The 15483-nt window shown below is 41.0% G+C and overlaps 2 protein-coding genes across 3 annotated transcripts in view; one reads left to right on the plus strand and one right to left on the minus strand.

Moving 5' to 3' along the window:
• LOC126382926 (zinc finger protein 14-like) overlaps positions 1 to 8955 on the plus strand; it is a 10676-nt gene extending 1721 nt beyond the window's left edge. The window contains exons 2-7 of one of the 2 annotated variants that reach the window (XM_050033210.1): positions 2860 to 3059; positions 3349 to 3450; positions 3534 to 3629; positions 3808 to 3918; positions 5749 to 5872; positions 5975 to 8955. In XM_050033210.1, coding sequence (XP_049889167.1) covers positions 2860 to 3059; positions 3349 to 3450; positions 3534 to 3629; positions 3808 to 3918; positions 5749 to 5872; positions 5975 to 8091 — 2750 coding nt within the window. In that variant the 3' untranslated portion in view covers positions 8092 to 8955. Of the gene's footprint in view, positions 1 to 2859; positions 3060 to 3348; positions 3451 to 3533; positions 3630 to 3807; positions 3919 to 4916; positions 5374 to 5748; positions 5873 to 5974 lie in introns of those variants that run through there. The other variant, XM_050033211.1, reaches the window with a different exon arrangement.
• The window catches only part of LOC126382929 (phosphatase and actin regulator 1-like), a 73683-nt gene that overhangs the window by 51254 nt on the left and 6946 nt on the right, over positions 1 to 15483 (minus strand). The gene's annotated exons all lie outside the window — the stretch shown is intronic.

Consider the following 15483-nt stretch of genomic DNA (forward strand, 5'->3'; position numbering starts at 1 on the left):
GAGGATATCTGGCATGAGACTGGACCTTTGTGCAAAGTTTGGTGAGTTTTCACCCATGGGAAGTATGATTTCCTCGGAAGAAGAAAGAAGAAGAAGAAGAATACCTAGGATTACAATAGTGTCCTGGCAGCTTAGCTGCCCGGACCCTAATAAATCTTTTGTTTTTTCATTGGTTTTTTAGATTTAATTAGATTCAACTTTATTGTCATTGCACATGTCACAAGTACAGAGCAACGAAATGCAGATTGCATCTAACCAGAAGTGCATAAGCAGTAATTAAATGACATATGTACAGGTTAATATACAGGGTGGAGGGTAAGAATGATATATAAGTACGTTTATTTCTACAGGTATGTACATGCTATGAACAGACTATGTCTATAAATTGTAGTACAGTATGAAAACTATACAGTATGTACAGTTGTGCAAATTGTTAATATAAATATACATGATTCAAACTCCTGAGAGCCTGCGTCTTCATATGAGGACATCATATTTTTGGTTTCCTGCACTTTATACACACTTTGTACACTTTTTTGTGCCATGTAGGGGTAGTAAGACCACAATACACTGTAGTGTAGTTTTATATGACGACAAATTTCACCAAGTAAAGCAACAGTAACAAGCTACGGTGCTGTTAATTAAGAAGTTCTCATTTGAAGACATTGGGACTTTATTATCTTTGACAAGGTTTAGGTTTTATACTTATCAGGTCCTGCTGATACCAAATAGCTAGGAGAAATTAAAAATGCTTACCAAACAAAAGTTCGGGTCTCAGGATATAGTGAGCATAAACAATTAGTATTCATTTAAAAAAAAATCTAACACATACAGGGAGGGAGGGAGAGAGAAATGTCAAACTGAGATAGAAATGTATGCACTTGTTTTTAGAAACAGTTGTGCACATTGCCAACTTTCCCTCTTGACGTTAACAGTCACTGTGAATATCATCCTGCTCAGCCACTGAGGCTGACAAAAATGTTCATACAGTACTGTCACAGGCTGTCAGCGATTGGGGTGAGATGCTCGCGACTACAGTTTCAGAGGAGTGTAAACAGGTGACTGCTCGCTTCTCATTTCTGTTATGATTCACTCCTGCCTGTCTTCTCCTCTTCTCTTCCTGTCTCGCCCCGTCTCATGATGTTTTCTTACAGCTGGATAAATTGACAAGTTTTAAATGTAGAGGCGATAACACAACATATCAAGTGCTACCATATATTTGTGTCTTTTGATTACCAGTGTGGTTTCATATTTTCAGTTATGATTGTATGGATGAAAATCAACTTTTTCTTTCCAGCAGCATTTTGGTCAAATAGATTATGTCTCATATTGTCTCTAAAAATCTTGAAACATGCAGAACTGTGGGGCACATTCCTAATGTTTTTGCATGTAAAAAAGAGACAATTGGCAGAGCTACATTGGGAAAAAATGTGCATACAGTATTTAGTTTTAGTTAATAAAATACAAAGTTTCAATAAAACCATAATGAAATCCCCAGTATGTAATAACGTATGTAATAACTTTGGTTAAAAAGCTGACATTTTAGCTGACTGTTCAGTTATTTTGCTTGGTGTTCATGTTATTAGTTGCTTCAAAAGTCCCCAAACACAAACACAAAATTCAAGGATTGTTGCAGTGCTTCTCAGTTTCATAGCTGCCAAGCTTCTCTTGTGATACACTGACACCATCTAGTGTGGAAATTTGGTAATGTACTTCCACACCAAACAAAACATGGAGGGTAAATTCAAACTTGCCCGCTTCTGATGTGCCTCTTTCATCACAAAACCCAGTGTGTGTTATCAGCAAAGACTTTTATACTCTCTAAATGCCAGTAATGTCATTATGAGAACTTTATGTTCTTAGTATATCTTTACATAGTCTATGTAGGCTTCTTTACACGGGAATAAGGTGGAAAAACAGCAAAGCTACCCACAGAGAAACCTAGCTTATCTACAGCTAATGAGGAAAAAATAGTTCATACTACTTTGGAAAAATTATCAAAATGATAATGTAAATGTGATATGAATTATAACATTATATAATATAAGTCAAATATAAACCAAAAATTAAATTCCCCACTATTCATGGGGAAGTGCAGGAATATCAGCTTTAGTTTTGTGTACAACACCTGCTGCCAGAAACCAGAGTCCAGGTGGGAGGTTGACTCAGTTTGCCAGGTAACTTCTAAAATACCATGCACCAGCTTCTCTGAACATTTGTTAATAAATAGCAATAATTCAATGCTACAATATTTCCTTATATGGCTCCAAATTGTTTGTAGATTCAGTGGGTAACTACACAAAAATGGTAAACAGTCATTTAACTATTTGAATCACTATGTAGATATGAACTTACTTAAACCACCAGCAAGCTTCTGCAAAATGTGGTTTAACTACCCGTTTAATTAAATGTAGTTTACCACTCCCAACACTTCTTAATGGCTAATGTTGATGTGAACAGTGCTGAGGATGTTTTATGAGTCTGTTGTGTTGCACTCACTTACAGCCTCAGCACAGTGACGATATATAATTCATTCTAATATTTAATTTTTATATCTTAAGTACTAGTGTTAAACACGAAGCATAATGCACATTTTATTTTAATTTTAATGCACATTTCATGTCGACTTTATTTTGTTTATCGCTCTCTTTATTCTTACTTTTTATAATTCTCTATTCTTTACAACGGAGAGACTGTATCGAATCATAACTTTCTCTCGGGGATCAATAAAGTATTTCTGATTCTGAACAGTGCGGCATATTAAACCTGCAATAAATGTGTTTTTTTTTTTTTATACCAGTGATGCAAGCAGTTGTCTCGACACTGTCTCCTTACAATTTTAAACCTTTGTTCCCCCAGGTTTCCTCCCTCTGTCCTCTTTCCGTCTCATCGTCCCCCCTCTGCAGCTTGTGTCTGCAGCTCTGTGGGAGATCGTCAAGCAGGGAGCTGTGATGTACTACGGCCTGCTGGAGGACTTTGTCACCACGGTGTTGGAAACGGTCCCTGAACTGCTCACTTACACGGAGAGAGTCCAGCTACTTATGGGCCTGCGTGCAAAGGTAAGAAGGAGCAGCGATGGAAATGAAAATAGAGTTTCTAAAGTGCTGCAATTTTGAGATACTTGTAGATGCCATTTAGTATTTCCATTATATGCTACTTTATATTTCCACTCCACTACATTTTAGAGGGAAATATTGTACTTGTTACTTACAATTATTATTTTATATAGTACCATTGCTGATAGTTCTCAGATGATGGGCCATGCCAGTCAGGGCCACACCTCCCCATGTGACTCAGTTGCAAAATAAAGCCCTCACTGAATTGTTCTGTCTCCTCATGTGCCAACAGGTGGTGCTAGACTTGTGCCGCAACGATGATTTCGCCAGCCCACAGGCCATCCAGCCTCATCTGAGCAGAATAAACACCTACATCACAAACCAGGATAAAGAGGTGGGTGGTGTTGTTAAATCTCCACCACTCGCTGTGTTGTTTGCATTTACTTATGGGCTTTTTTTAAATTTTGTTTTTTTAAGCCTTCCAGCTCTGAGATAAAAGCTTCAATGACAAACTTCTTGAAGCTTGTTCACACTCTGGTGGATGATCGGTGTCAGAGGGATATCTTTTATCAGGTGAGTTACTGTGTCTTTTAATGATCAAGATGATGTCCTATGGAAAGAAAACTAATTTAAAAAGTCAGTTTCTCAGCTCTTGATTTTATTCAGATAGGTTAAATGACTTCATGCAACCCTCAAAATCTGTTGAGGTATTTTGTGAGATGTAATGAATATGTTTCTCCTTATTCTTTAGAAAACATTCTCAACAGTGTTTGGCCCTAAATATGACTCAGCTCTACAGGCTCTGATGAGAAAATTCCTCTTCAATCTGCAGAAACTGCTGCCTGTTCCAAACCTCGAACAGGTAGGTACCTGACAAACAGTAATCCTGGGACAAATAAAGCAAAAAAAAAACTACAGATATCCAATATTCATAAAATTCAGTAATGCAGTAGCACACTGGAGTTGCAAGAAAATGACATTTGTAATCTACATCAGTGCATATATTTGTGCTCACCTTAATAAGAATTTACAGTCACTAGTTTCCCTTCTCTGTGAGATGCTAGGAGAGTTAATCTGGGGAATGTACAAAAGCAATATCTGTTCTGAGGCAATTTGAGGGACGTTGATACTAGGGCTGGGTTATAATAAGCGATTCATCCAATTGAAATTGATCTAAATTTGTATGACCTCATATCGATCCATAAAATCCTTTTCCCACAGATGTGTGAAGCTTTTACCGTCACTGGTAGTAAAAAAGCCATGGCGCTAAATTATTAAAGCCACAGTGTGTAGGAATTTCTCCCATCTAACGTTGAAATCATATATTGCATTCAAACGGATAGCGCACTCTAGCGCCTCACTGTTTCAAACCAGATTGCAACAACGGTAGCTGCTGTGTACCAAAAAGCTATGATAACACTGATAAATCATGTCATCCGATACTTCATGGAGTATTCATTCAGGCTGCTACACAGACACGCGCAACGCGAGTTGAATTTTCAAGATGTCAAAACGTTATGGAACCCCCCAAACGACTTACCCACCCAATGTACAAACAAATCCGAAATTCTCCTTTTACGAGAATAAGTCAGCTTATTGGTGGAGGTAATAATACACCAATGATGACGTTACTGGCTCTTTTTTTCTGTAACTGTTAGCTTATTGTTTTTATGTTTTGGTGTCATTTATTATCATGCAGTGGCAATTTCACACACACAAAGTAGGATGCCACGGTGTAGAGATGGATGTTATTATAAGAGCAATAAAACCTCCACAAGGAAGAAGTCAATATTTTATCAATACACCTTTGTAGCAACATGCAAACATGTAGAACAGTGATATTTCAATTTGCTTTGTCAGCTTACTGGTGGTCATGTGACCTGCAGGCAGTGACTGTCGGCAGCAGAGGGAGGAGCAGAGAGGACATGAGGACTGATACTGACTGATGTGTGTGTTCTCCATTCTTTCTGAACTTCACTCAGTATTGTGATGTCAGGAATATCATTTATTGTATTGACATTTTAGATTAGTTTCCAGTGAGATATTAAGTTTATATTGTGATTTAGCAGTTTTAATTTTACTGCTTTAGAAACATTTAGTTATAAAATATTCAGTTTTAATCCTGTTCTGAATTTATTCTTTTTTAAAAATAATTCCTTGGAAAAAAAATTTCAGTATTAGGTCTCTCTCTTTCACATACTAGCAAAAACTGGAATCGAAATCAAATCAATTCAGGAAATCAGTGGTGATCCCCAGCCCTAGTTGTTACAGTGATGAGGAAATTAACAGTATAGATCAGAATATATAAAAAAAAAAAAACCAAGGAAAAAAATTCATGATTTTTTTTTCCTCAATAATGTTAATGTAACGTAACCCGGAGACTGAAATTACACACACGCATTACCTCTCTCGGTGACAGCATACCAGCTCCGAACTGTAGCTGAGAACACACCGCGATAGAGCTGCTTCCCTCCGCACACACTTTAAAGTACACACAGGTGACCCACTGCCCTTAAAGGGGAAAAAGGGTGAGACGGTAACACCCAGGACGTACCTTTACTCATGGGATCCTAGTGCCTAGAGAATCAAATCTTTTATCACAGTGTATCACTATCACTGGACAGCATAACAGGACACTTCCTCTATAATATCTGACACTGATTGCTGCTGATCTGTTCTCTTCTGTTTCAAGACCTCCCGTCGGCTCAGTCTCTCCCCTACGATCTTGAAAGAGTGTGTAGACTTCATGAATCAACCTGAGCCCTTGAATACACTCATCCAGCATCGCAAACATCATGGCCACAAAGTTTCACAAGGTAGCGTCTTCACACCGTTCCTAATTGTCTTTCGCACTACTCATTTTTCTTCTGTTTTAGTTGCTGAGAATAATTTGTGTTTCGTTTGTCATTTTATTCCAGCTTTGTCCTCCTCTGGTGATGACTGCATTCTTACCAGCCTGTCTTATAACCTACCAAATGTGGACAATGACGAAGGAGACGCACTTTGCCTCGAGGCAATAAAGTTAAAAGAAGAAAACTTGGAGGAAATAAATTCAGAATTGATGAGGAATTCTGACAGAAATGGGCAGCAGCACGTCGATGATCTACATGAAGACGAAGGAGCCTTTGTTGAAGTAATACTCCAACCTTTCGATGACAGCTGGTCTACTGATGATGATGATGACAACATGGACAAAACATGGTTCCACCATTTGAAAACTGGCAGGCGGACATCATCAAAAACCTTCAAGTGTCTTGTTTGTGGCCAAGATTTTGGTTCCCGTAGGAAACTAAAGAAGCACAAGATGACACACGGCGATTGCTTTACAAACACGACAAGTCACTCAAATTCTGTGAGCCAGAGTTGCCTTTTCGAGGAGATAAATTTAAATCCCAAACCACTGACTTTGCCTGAGAATAATGCTTCTAGAAGTGAGGATGAGCTTTCATCATTGGCAAGTGCCGCAACACATAGCCCATCAAATCTGAACAGTCTACAAGCAGAGACAGGCCCACAGTGTTCCACAAGCTTACCTCATCACTTCAAAACAAACCCTGCTGATGAGACCAAAGAGTCTTTCGTCAGCAAAACTGAAAGTGGACCTTCAAATGTTGCACCCCAGGAATCGACATCGTCTGACTCGCAACAGGAGCAACCAGGTAAAAGAAGCAGTCGTGCCAAACAGTGCTCCAAATGTGGGAAAATATTTACTTGTTCTCTTGATTTGATGAGGCACATGAAATGCCACACTGAGCAGAGTCCCAACCACTGTTCTCACTGTGGGAAAGACTTCGACAGCTTTGACGAAGACTCCGAGATGCACCAGGAAGGTAAATGCAAGGTTTCAAACCAGAATTCGCAGGACAGTTCCTCCAGCAACACAAATAAAAGGAATTGGGAGAATAATAATGTTCCAAGTGGTATAACTTGGCCCCCAAGGATCATGGATACACCTGGAAACGTGCGCGCTAGATCACCTATGACGTGTCAGGAATGTGGCCAGGATTTTAGTTACTACAAGAGTTTTGAGAAGCACAAAAGCAAATGTTCCAAAAGGGCTCCTCGAAGGAGAAGGCGGACAAACACAGACTATTTTATTATCAATGCGTGTAATTTCAGATCAGCTGAAAATACCAGTTCTGAAACTCCAAAAACTCCAGTCTCTGCTGACGATGTAGCTGTATCCCAGACTAAATCCCGTAGCATCAAGTGCACCATGTGTGAGAAGACCTTTTCAAAAATAGCCATCATGAACAGACATTATTCCCAGTCTCATAAAGTCAGAGGCCCATACCCATGTCCTTTATGTAAGAGAACTTTCGTGAGGTTGTGCGAGCTGGTTCAACACCTGCGAAACAGAAGCTTGTACCAGTGCGCCACCTGCAAGAAATGTTTCCCAAAGCCGGGACAGCTACACGATCATGAAAAAATCCACACTGCACGTGAGACACCCCGGGTCTGCGAAACGTGCGGGCGAAGCTTCAAATATCTCGCTCATCTGATCCTGCACCAGCGAAAGCATCGAGATCAGCAACCCAGCGTGTGCTCCTACTGCAGGAAACAGTTCAGCTCAAAAGACTGCCTGAAAGCGCACATGGTGAGACACACAGGTGGTTACCCGTGCCCGGTCTGCGGGAAGAAATTCAATCAAAAAACATACCTCAAATGGCATCTGTATAAACACACGGGGCAAGCACCGTACCTCTGCGACACATGCGGGAAAGGCTGGCCGAGCGCGGCCCAGCTCAAGCTCCACATGATCCAACACACGTCGGAGAGGCCGTTCAAGTGCGAGGACTGCGACGTGAGCTACAAGAGGGAATCCCATTTGATAGCTCACCGCAGAGCCAAACACATCAGGCTGCGGCCATTCGTGTGCGAGGTTTGCAGCAAAGCGTTTAGACTAAACAACGAGCTGAGGAAGCACATGATGGTTCACACAGGGGAGCGGCCGTTCACGTGTCCGAGGTGTGACAAATCCTTCACGAGAAAATCTCGCCTTAGAGAGCACAGAGAGAAGGCATGTATGTGTTAGTTTGTAGACTTGTATTAAACTGTTTATACAACACCACCTGCCATACTATACTGGACACTACATGCAGTTGTGTCAGCAGCTATGTGTGTGTATGTGCGATGACTTATAAACCAGCTACAGATGTGTCAATAAACTACATTTTGTCTGATACTGTGAATGATTTTCCTTCATTGAGAAAAATGACCTTGCTGCGCACAGAGTGTGTCAAATCAAAGTCTTTTGTAAAATATGCTGATGTCTACACGGTTTCTCCTCGGGCTACAAGAAGCTCAAGGCTGTAGGAGGAGGCAGACTCTCAGTTTGGGTGGTTTGGAGAGGAAGCTAATCCAAAGAAAATAACTCAGGTCTTTGCATAGATGGGAGTGGAGCTGTTTGGCAACTATTTTGGTAATTGATTAATTATTTTCAGTCATTTTTTAAAAGCAAAATTGTTGGACCAGCTTCTTGAATAAGAGAATTTGCTGCTCTTTATTGTTTTATAAATTAAATATCTTTGGCTTTGAGCTGTTAGGTTTGACAAAACAAGTATCCTGAAGACATCACCTCAGGCTCTGGCCACTGATTAAGTGAGAAATGTCAGATTATTATAATAATAATGGAAATAATAATTAGTCTGCAGGCCTACATGGAAGTTATGGGAATGTATTGTATTGTCAATTTCCCCTCCCCATATAAAATTAAAATTAATTAAAAAAAAAAAAAAATAGAATTATTTACTTCACATTTTTGATCATATAAAATCCCTAAAATTGACCGTCAAAATTTCCCAGAGCTGTTTTTACGTTGCTTGTATTATCAGTTTAACAGAAGTGGGACCAAGTCATGGTTTTGCAAGAAAGTCAAGTCCCAAATTGAGACAGGTGAGTCCTAAGTCAAGTCCCAAGTCTTTAACCTTGAGTTTCAAGTCTTTAAAAGGTCATAATGTGCTTTTTAAAGTTTGCATTTAAACAAGTTTGTATGCTTTTAGGTTTCTGTCATTTTTGACCTGCACATTTTGCAAACTGCAATTTGGTTTTTGTTGACTGAGATGAAGATAATTTGTTTAATTAGGTTCGGGTGCAGGGCCACGCCTCAACCACACCTCTGATTACCTGCCAAGCCTACTGATGCCTGGTCAACCCATCCTGCCCTGTTTGTCTCAGATTGCTCGACCCACCCTCCCCTTCCCTTCCCTCCATCCTTCCTACCTCATCCCTCCCAACATTCCTTCATCCTCTCTTCCCTTCTCCCCCCTTATCTGTTCTTATTCGATCTGGTTCATACCTCTCCCATGTCAGGTGGAAAAACGCCACACTGAGTCTCCTTCTGCCCGATCTGCACAACATCGTCCAGATCAACCCAAAAGAAGACATCCCTCTTCCACCTTCACCCCCTAGAAGTGGTGCTCAGTACCGCAACGTAAGTTCATGGTTCTCTCCTGTAACTTGACTGGATGCTGTCCCATCGGTTCAAACAAAATGGATCTGGGAAATGAAGTGTCGACTTGCTGGGAATGAATAGCGTTAACATTGGTTAATACAGGAAATGAAGGGAAATTAATTGATTCCTGGCAGACGTTTTAAATAACATCCCTTTTAGTCTCTGGGCTCAGGGGAAGGTATCAAGTATTTTCAAATCAAAAAGCTCAACTTCAAGTGAAGTCATGAGTCACTGGTGTTAAAGGCCGAGTCTTTTATGATTCTGTCAGAATGAGTTGAAGTCATCAGATGTGTGACTCAGGTCTGACTGGAGTCCACACCTCTGCAATTTAATAATGACTGAAATTGGATTTTTGCTTTGTAAATGACTTCAGTGATTAATCAATTATTGAAATTCTTTGTTATTTATTTTCTGTATCTCAGTATCTTATATATCTTATATTTGTGTATACACATGCACATTTCCCCTTGTGCAGTAGCCTGCTGATGCAGAAAAAGCATTGCTCCACCAGAGAGCAGTGGTGCTCCAGGGACCACCTCTGTTTCATCAGCCAGAGTCAAACTGGATTTTATGCACAGTGTTTATAGGTTGTTAATTCTTACCAATTCTTTCACAGGCTATATCCAATGACACGCCACAGACTTCTTATGAAAGCACGTCCAGCTGTCAAAATAAGAGTGACGCTTGTACTGCAGGACATTTTGATTTTTGGAAGTTGTTACGTAGGACTGTAATCTTCTTTTAAGTTTGAGAGGATAAAGATGCAACTAATGCTAAACCTTTCATTAGATCTGTTGTCGCAAACATATCTTTTTTTTGTCCCTTTCATTTGTTCTGTGCTGAGGCTTGTCCCTGCAGAGCACAGAGAAACCCTCAGTTTGAGATGTTCCACTTTGTCTGTTTCTCCACTTTGCCTGCTAATTAAGAAACAGTGTTGCAGGCAAGGTGATACAGGGTGACAGACAGCAGATTTTTTGGGGGGGGAGGACGGAAGGGGGTGAACATCTCTGTAATAACGGCACGATAGGGATCCAAGGACGATTGTGTTAGTCCTGTTTAATGAAATAAAATGCAATAAAGGAAAAGGGAACACTGTCTACTTTTCCATTTCCAGTCTTTTGAAAGTGCTGTGGTCAGGATGTGCCGTGCGAGAGCAGATTTTGAGGTAACAAGGTTCGGTTATATGCTCGCAGAATCACACTACTTGACAGCAAGCGAGTGAAAAATTGAAACAGAAGAAATCCCACAAAATGAAAGCAATCTCCAGCGGGCTCTGCAACACTTACTGGTAGCCAGACTGCACCACTCCTCTGGGACATTCTGGCTGTCTCGGTCTGCAGAGACACTCAGAGATTTTTCTCTGACTAAAACCTCCATCTGTCCTGCTCGCTCTTGATGAACACCACGGTATGATGTGGACTATCAGCTGAAGAGCTTAGGTCCCCTATGGCCTCTTACGCCTGTGCTGAAGTTAAGACTAATATCTTGGGGTCTCAGGCTCAGGTAGCTCAGCGTTAAATGACGTCACGTCAAAGACTTTTCGCAGATACTAATGGGCTGTGACTGCTGTCGTAATTTCTGAATCATCTAATGCAGACAATTATCCATATAGTATACGAGTCATTTCAAATCTTATGCCATTGATACAGCAATGGCTCCTCATGAATCCCCATGAATCCAAACCAAAAACATTCCCTTACGAACAGAAACATCTCTATCGTCTAGATAACTGTCTCGTCTATGGTAACCTTAGATTCATAAAAACTCCTGCAAGACTTGTTCCTTGTTTCAAGAGATCATTTTAACCCAAACCTTTATCTTTTCTTAACCCTTACCAAGTGCTTTCTGTGCCTAAACCTACCCAGACCTTTACCACAGCACTGTCACACCATAAAACCTTGAGACAAGAATACGTAGAAGTGGCTTGTGAGACTTTTGCAAATCTAGGGTTAGCCACAATATAATCACAAACCACAATGGGCACACTTACATGCACACTAATATTACACTATTATCCAGAATATGACAATATTCTGAATTTGATACGTGTCATGTAAACAGCATAGTCTGTTTGGATGTTCTGAATTAGGCCTTATTCCGAAATGTAGTATTTTCTCATGAAGACGTGGGATATGCCGATATTTACTGGGTTTAACATCATTATTTGGACATGTACTGTAGACGGTGCATTCAGAATATGGGTTTTTACCCAAATGCATTGTTGTCGTTCAATCAGGAAGACTTTCTTTATGCTCATCCTTCCTCTATTCAGCTGACTATGGGTGTTCACTCCCCATCGTATCCAGAGTCGAGGTCAAGCTCAACGAAGGCTCATCCCTCTACTCATACAGATCGTCAGCACTTCGCCATCTTCTCCACATCTCCTTCTCATCTCATTCTCACCACCTCTACCACCACCAGCTTCTAGACCCCACGTGGGTTCCCTTTACGACTATGGATTCATCACCCATCAGTGAGTCCCTCCTGACTGAAATGTTTGCAAGGCTGAGGTAGAGATATGCCCGAGAGAAAAAGCCTGAAACACTTTCGGATAACAACAGGCTTTAGGAGATGTGAAAATACTGTGACGCTGACCTTTTCAAGAAAGTGGTTGAAGGAATGAAAGAGGGAGGCTGTGTTTGCACGGTCTAAAAAATCTGCCACCTTTGGAGAACTTTTTAAAAATCCCGGCACAACCAATAGTCGTTCCACTCTTCCATATTTTGACTTCATAAATGACATGTTAGGGCACATTAATCTGAGTATGCATATCAGTCATTCATTTTCCGTAACCACTTATCCTGCTGGGGGTCTGGGGAGCTGGAGCCTATCCTAGCTGACACTGGGCGAGAGGCGGGGTACACCCTGGTTATCACAGGGCTGACACATAGAGACAGACAACAATTCTATCACAGGGCTGACACATAGAGACAGACAACAATTCAGGCTCACATTCACACCTACGGACAATTTTGAGTCACCAGTTAACCTGCATGTCTTTGGACTGTGGGAGGAAGCTGGAGCACCTGGAGGAAACCCACACTGACACAGGGAGAACATGCAGACTTCACACAGAAGGGCTCCCCCACCCTGGATTTGAACCAGGAACCCTCTTGCTGTAAGGCGACAATACTAACCACTGCACCGCCGTGCCACATAATGCATAGCCGCATAGCTGCATGTAAACAGGATTATTAGTAGAATATTAATTTTCATCAGCCATGTAAACAGCTTATAGGAACATTGTCTTCTGGAATAAGGGCAGACACCACAATATTTTGTGCATGTAAACTCGGGCAGTGTCTCATGTTTTCATGCACGCAGGTACCTTACCTGCATGTCATTCCACATTTGTCTCTCCACTCATTTTCTTGTCATCTCTCTACCACAATATTCTAATAAAAATATATTAAAATAAAACTATAAACCCAAGTTTTGCCTTTTGATGTTCCAATTAGTTTTAAAGTGCATATGTACAGAATATTCATTAGTCTAATAGCATATATATATTTTTCAACATTGCGTATCAGAGTGATCTTCAAAGCCACACACTTTCAAACCTACACACAGGGCCTTTTAATAAGTATTAAATAAGTATTCAAAAACATTTTTATCCCTGCGGTCGTGATGTGATATGACTACAAGATCAATTCAGCTTTGGATCTGTAAGATTTGCTGGATAACGGATTGGAGCAAAATGTCCCCTTGGTTCAATTTCATATAATTATCCTGCCTCTTCAGATCCCAGTCATTTATCCTGTAGGCTATTAGCCTGTTTTTACACAGACTTACATAACTGTCTGAAAACTGCGGGCATAATTTACCATAATGTTCTGTGTAGAGCGAGCACCGTACATCTCTGTGTCATTTGAAGGGCTTCACTCCAAAATAAGGTTTATATTATAACATAAAAGGTCACATTCAGTCTGTATTAACTGTAGCAACACTAAATTAATTTGTGGTTTATATTGACAGACTATAGTAGAACAACACAAATCAGCTAAGGGTATTTTTTCATTTAAAATACAGAGACACTGACCAGCTTTGGGAATGCAAGAGCCAAAATGCATCCTGACGTTTATCATTAGAAATAGGATACAATTTTGAAGGACTGCTGAGTGGTGCAATGCAGCTTTGATTGAATTGAGTCCCAGGTTTGCAGCAGCGTCGAAGGGATTCTGAGTCTGTAAAGTCTCTTACTCAGCAGAAATGTCCTCAAGAGCTGGTGCACTATGGGAGCTGCATTGGTGACGCCAGCAACAAATGCCATCCTGTAGACATTCATCATATCCACGTAATGGATGCCCATCGTTTGTCCCCCACCTGCGTTATATTATCTCGCTGAGAATAAACATTTTGTTGTCAGTGTAGATATTAGTAATATGACCCACCCATCCTCTGAGCAACAGACCGGATACAGTGTGCTGCCTCCTTTGTTTTATTTCTCCGTACTCAACAGAATTCATGGCATGTTGCTTTAAATTCACTGAAAACCAGCATTAGAGAGTAACTGATTCAGGCGGAGCTCTCTCCTCCAGCATAATTGGTCCTTGGCAATGCTGCTTTTCAGATTGCAGTGGTATCTTTACCCCTCTCTGCCCAATGTGCCGCCACACTTACTATAAATATGACCCATAAGCACGTCGTCATGCCGCTTTCTTCAGCTTGGGAGGCTTTTGAAATAGGCGTTATTTCTCAGCTGGCGTGTGGAAAGCGCATCACAGCCAGGAGCCTTTCCCACACTTCTAAGTGTGGCAAAGAGAGAGGGAGAGATGAAAAGAAAGCAGAGAGAGAGAGGGAGAGAGAATGGTTCTGGGAGGATGAAGCTTCCTGCAGGCTCTCATAGAAGACACCTGCCTGTCGTTTTCTTTAAAGCATCTTGCTACAGAGGTTGGCAGGCTTTCTGGCCAGGTGACACTGATGGTTGATTGAACTTTTATGCAGCAGGAGCATCCAGCAAGGGCCCTGGATATAGCACTGCTATTTTTGCTCTGATTTTCCTACTCATGTTTTATTCAGACCTGGGATGCTTCAGCACAAGCAGGCCTATGTGCAACCAAGTAGGGAAGATGGATGCTGGGCTGTTTTTTTTTGTGATGCAGAGCTGTTAGTCTATCATATGATGGTCTGAAATGTCAGCAATGTGCTGTGTGTGCATGCATCCGTGCAATGGGTGTGGGGGGGGATGTAAAAGAAAGAAGAGAGATAGATTGGAAGCGACAGAAACAGAGAACTGATACAAATCTCTTGCCACTAATTATCACCACTTTGTTAAACACTTTTGCTAATAGCCTCGAGTGTTGCTGCAAACAGATAAAAACATTACAAATTCAACAGCGTCTGCACTGGCTCCAGCCCATCTAGTTAATCTGAAATTCACTTTCTCCTTCGAAAAAAAAAGGACTGACAGCTCACACTGGTGATTGCAAATTCCACGTGTTCCTGACCTTGCAGTCACCTTTAGCTGCCTTTTGAATTCCAACAAAAAGTGGATCATCTGACTAGACCTTCGTCCGTGCGAGTGTATGTATGCAAATCATCTCTGAATGATTATCAGAGTAGTGAAACAGAACATAATATATCTGCACGCATGTCCTGTTAGAGAGGCATCAGTTAAATCTCTCATACTGTAAATCCTCGAGTAAACTCTGCAGGCACACACACAACTCTGCAGCAGAAATTTGTCCCGTCCCACCATGCATTTGGTATGTATTGATTGTACTCTTTTGGACAGCAGTGCTTACAGTATACAGGGATTGCAACACAGAGCAGCAGCAGCAGCAGCAGCAGCAGCAGCAGAGAGAGAAGCAGGGAGTGGTGGGTGGTGAATGAGTTGAGTTTAGCTCTTTTTTTTTAGCTTTACGTGGCTGCAACACAGAGCCAGGCTTGAACACTGAACTGTGAGACAAAGAGTACTTGTACATCTCCAAATACTGCGTGTGCAAACGTGCATGTCTGTGCATATTTACGCGT

This window comes from Epinephelus moara, chromosome 21 (genome assembly GCF_006386435.1).
Source record: "Epinephelus moara isolate mb chromosome 21, YSFRI_EMoa_1.0, whole genome shotgun sequence".
NCBI classification, from domain to species: Eukaryota; Metazoa; Chordata; class Actinopteri; order Perciformes; family Serranidae; genus Epinephelus; species Epinephelus moara.